The 4,996-nt window shown below is 35.5% G+C and overlaps 1 protein-coding gene across 1 annotated transcript; it reads left to right on the forward strand.

The window, feature by feature from the left end:
- Positions 1-3,992: 3,992 nt before the first annotated feature.
- LOC115209503 lies at positions 3,993-4,421 on the forward strand. The gene has a single exon (XM_029777931.1). It carries the CDS (start codon positions 3,993-3,995, stop codon positions 4,419-4,421), a length of 429 nt encoding a protein of 142 aa, XP_029633791.1.
- The last annotated feature ends 575 nt before the right edge of the window (positions 4,422-4,996 follow it).

A 4,996-nucleotide genomic window follows, 5' to 3' on the forward strand; every position in this document is an offset into this window, starting at 1 on the left:
AATAAACTTGTGGGTTTAGTCCTCAATGTGTGTGCTTGTATGTCTATATATATGTGGAGGCGCAATGGCCCAGTGGTTAGGGCAGCGGACTCGCGGTCATTGTGAGTGTTGTCATTGCAGGCGTTGTGAGTGTTTATTGAGCGAAAACACCTAAAGCTCCACGAGGCTCCGGCAGGGGATTGTGGTGATCCCTGCTGTACTCTTTCGCCACAACTTTCTCTCACTCTTACTTCCTGTTTCTGTTGTACCTGTATTTCAAAGGGCCGGCCTTGTCACTTTCTGTGTCACGCTGAATATCTCCAAGAACTACGTTAAGGGTACACGCGTCTGTGGAGTGCTCAGCTACTTACACGTTAATTTCACGAGCAGGCTATTCCGTTGATTCGGATCAACCGGAACCCTCGTCGTCGTAACCGACGGAGTGCTTCCATCCACGTATATATATATATATATATATATATATATATTATATATATATATATATATATATATATATATATACATATATGTATATATATATACATATACATATACATATATACACACACATGATTGACCGTGTGTGTGTACTCGTATGCAAAATACAATGTGTGATTTTTATAGTACATAGAGTGGTAAAATCATATGTAGACAATTTATTCTTATCAATATTTGCCTTTGTGGATGACCATCAACGCGTTTCCTTTCCTATAATTAAATATGACAAATGTTTTTCTTGAGTTTTCGATATATAAACGTAAAACTATATGCGATCTCATCTGTCCTGAAATCGCCAGAAGTTGTTTACATCATCTTTAACATCTTCTATAAGCCAATTTCTTATTATTATCTTTCCTTTTTTATACATTTGCAACTAACTTCACTAAGGATTTCTCAGACAGTTGTTTCCGTTTTGTTTTCAGTCCATTAGAAAAACACAAATCGAAACAAATCTGTTTCCCATATGATTGTTACTGGTTGACTTATATAATCAGCTACACATATTTTCTTCGAATATAAATGCTTCAGTTTAAACACATGGTGTGCTCATAGTTATCATCCATTATAGGGAAGACAACCTCTCCCAGATAAAGATAAGTTGATGCGAATTTAAAAGTTTGAAATTTACATCAAAGTTTGTGTAGAGAGTATACACGTTTAATATATTTTTCATCACTATTTAAGTTATTATTTAATCTCGAAGGAGGGACACACACATATATATCTAAATTTGACGGACACAATGATCTACCAAATGTATTATCCTTCCTCTACTGGTTGCTTATACGTGACATTTTTCGAACAATATCTGCCAACATTACGAAATAATTCCGAGCATCCACAAAAATCTGTCGGCCCTGTAACACCATACCTCGCCACTTAATTTTCTGTGTCTTTGTACTCTATGTATGTTTGCTCTGTTAATATATAAATATCTATATATTTATACAGGAAAATCCATCGTCGCTATATTTTCAGTCTTTGTTTTCTCTCTATGTACATGTATATGTGTAAGTATATTTTGACTATCTCGCCTATGCAGTTTTATTTGTTTATTTGCACCATTACATCTACATCTACATCTATATCTGCTCACCTAGATTCCTCTTATGTATGTATGTATGTATGTATGTATGTATATATATATAAGGATAATGAGAAAGCATATACAATTAGCTGGGAGTTAATTAGTAGAGCTAATTAGTAGAGGTAGAAGACGGTGTAAATTAGAAGAAATTTAGCAAATTCTTACAGCAAATTTAAATTAATAAACCACAGGCAGGAAAGCGCAATAAGATGTATTCATCAATCGAAGTCTACCTTTAAGAGATTTAAATAATTGCATGATACGTTCTGCTAAAATTAGAATCGGAATTTAAGTAAGCCATAGCAAATAAAGAACTTAATTAGATCTAAATTCGTACATAAATTGAGGTTAAGTTTAAAGAGTTGAAAACGAATTATAAGTTGAATTTAAAATTAGCAAATAAATAATTGACGCATAGTTTATTATTATTATTACTCTATGTTTGACTTTTGCTTTACATTTGTACGAGTTGGTTCCAGGTTTCACCCAGAGACCTCAAGAGACAAGTAGTAAGTTCATGTTGGTGTTATGCCTAGAGTGCCATATATTTGGTTTTGTACTTAGTGTTGTACTAGTGAATGTTTAAGAAACCATAAGAACATAGAGATTACATAGAAAGTATTTTGCGTAGGATATGAACAGTTCCCATGAGCATTATCTTTTGAATTTCTGATATTTTTGGGTTTCCTGGTATCTGAGCTAGGTAGCAATGAGCCCCTTTTACTATCATTCCCAGGGCACCTATGACAACAGGTATTGTTTTAGTCTTTATATTTGCTCAGTTTTTGGTAGGTCTTGACAGATATGTTTATATCGATTGGGACAACGAGGAGGCATGATATTTGTGTGAAGTCTTTTTTCAGTATCAGATAACTGATTGCTTTTCTGCACCCTTTCAGCTGAAACATCACATGTGAAGAATGTAGGTTGAACTGTGATTTGTTATCGAAATCGAAGTCAGAAAATAGCTTTTAAGAGTTCAACAATTTCTCTGCAAAAGGTGGACATTCTGTTGAGATAATTTAACATGTTGCTCCTACTTTATTGACAACGCACAATCTCTATTTTGGCAGAAATGTCTCCAAATATTTCATTTTATCATATCATCTACCTTATTGATTACCACATATGCACCACCAGGTAGATACTTTGTAACTGATTTCTTCAGGCTCGTTTCTACAGATACTGCTGATGAATCAGATTCACTTTCTACATCTAGGGGTTAGTACTGTGAAATTAAGGTGATCTTAAAAAAGCACTCCATAATGTTCTATTTTTCCTTTGAATAGAGTTACTTTTTGGCCCATCTATTGAATTTAGCTTCGACACAACTTTATTTTCTCTAAAAATGAGAAGTACTATCTGTCAGAATCCAAAGTATTAACATCGTTGTCAAATATTAGAAGTATTGGCTATTATAGCAAATACGAAGCATCACCTTTAGCAGAGTACGAGGGGATACTGCAAAGTTCCTGGCTTTGGATAAAAGAAATTACAGGAGGATCTTAATTATGATTTTATCCAACACATTCCCCTCTCAGATTCACACACTTATTGCAGCGGCCCTTCATTTTCCCTCAGCCTTGTAAAAGAACTTGGAAGGTTGGGTCGTCAACCAGGCCTTTTGCGATACTCTTAAAATTAGGAACTTTTCACCACCCTCTCGTACATACAGATTAAAAGCCATCTCAATACATGTAAGTTCAAACCTTTGGCAACTTCTAGATGCTCCTGTGATATGTGTTGAGTTTTTTTTTTATCGTGCTGGTATTAAGTTAATGGTGACTGTATCATTCCGTTCTTAGAGGATAATTAACAGAAAGATGGCAGTAATGTCGAAACAGAGAAATTGTGGCACTGTGGAATCTCCTCTTTTGCTCTTCTTGATTTTACAGCACTTAATAATTTCCCATTTGCATGCAAATGTGGAATACATAATATCGTATTACATGATATTTGTGCAAAAAAGAACTAAACTAAATTTATTTTGCAAAAATGAAGATGATCGTTATACGTTTCGTATTAATTTCTACAGAACCATGAAATACTGCACGCTTATTTTATTTACTATGTAAGAGTAACAAAAGTAATACACTGCAAAAATTATCTATAAGTATTAAAAAAACTAATACTACCCAGTTAATATATATATATATATATATATATATATATGATGCAAATTTTACAGCAATAAGATAAACAGACAGCTAACAAAGCACATGATGATCCTTAGCATATGAAATACAAAGCTGGGATAAGAAGTTCATAGGATGACTATGAAAGAGTGATGCTAGAACTATAATATCTTGCATGCATTAATTTCAACCCTTCTTATTAATAAATACATTGTTTCTTTCCGAGTAAGCTGACAGCTCACTGTTCAAAGAGGACTTCAAATGTAACTGGTAGTGACGTCTCTTGAAAAATGAACGAAATTTGGCATCGTGGTTTTATCAAGTACCGGCAGAAAAATGCTTTAGTCCTCAACGGCATACATGCTGACATAAGTGCTATATTAGGGGATGACGCTCCAGCTTTATCAACAGTGCAAAAGTGGGCAGCTGAAGTTAGGAGGGAAGGGGAGAAACTTGAAGATGACCCAAAGTATGGACGTCATGCAACTTCTACCAACGAGGAAAAAATCGATCGTCTTCCCCACATGATGGATGACAAGCGACTGATTTTAAATCAAATAGCCAATGTTATTAGTATATCCTGTGAGAGAGCTGAGAATATTCTGCGCAATGAACTTGGCATGACGAATGTTTCTGCTCGGTGGACGCCACGTTTTCTGACACCTGATCAAAAGCGAACCAAGCAGATCACATCACGGGAAAATTTGATATCGTTTTGAGGCAGATCCAGCTGGTTTCCTTGAACGTCTCCTAAGCCAGTATTAGTATTGGCTTCATCGCTCTGCGCTAGAGACAAAAGACAATATATAAAGAGGAAACACTCCGCCTCACTTGCTTCAAAGAAGCCAAGTTCATTTCATTTTCATGAAGGTGAATCCCCACAGTCTTTTAGGATGAAAAAGGCATTGTGTTTATTGACTATCTTCAAAAAGGTCACACCATCAATGGAGTGTACTATGCCAGCTTATCGAGAGAGTTACAAAAGTCGATCAAGACCAAACGCCCAGGCAAACTAAGGAAAGTTTTCATGTTTCATCAGGACAATGCTCCAGCACACAAGTCCTTAGTTTTAATGGCTACTGTGCGTGACTATGGTTTTGAACTGGCTGATCAACTTTCCTAATCTCCTGATTTGGCTCCATCTGACTATCGCCTGTTCCCGAACATAAAAAGCACTTGGCTGGGAACCAATATCGCAGAGATGATAGAATCATATCTGCTGCTGATAAGTTTTGTGACCAACTAGATGGAAGCTTCTTCATTAAGGAAATCTAAATACTGCAACACTGACGGA

The sequence above is a fragment of the Octopus sinensis genome, linkage group LG3 (assembly GCF_006345805.1).
Source record: "Octopus sinensis linkage group LG3, ASM634580v1, whole genome shotgun sequence".
Taxonomy (NCBI): domain Eukaryota; kingdom Metazoa; phylum Mollusca; class Cephalopoda; order Octopoda; family Octopodidae; genus Octopus; species Octopus sinensis.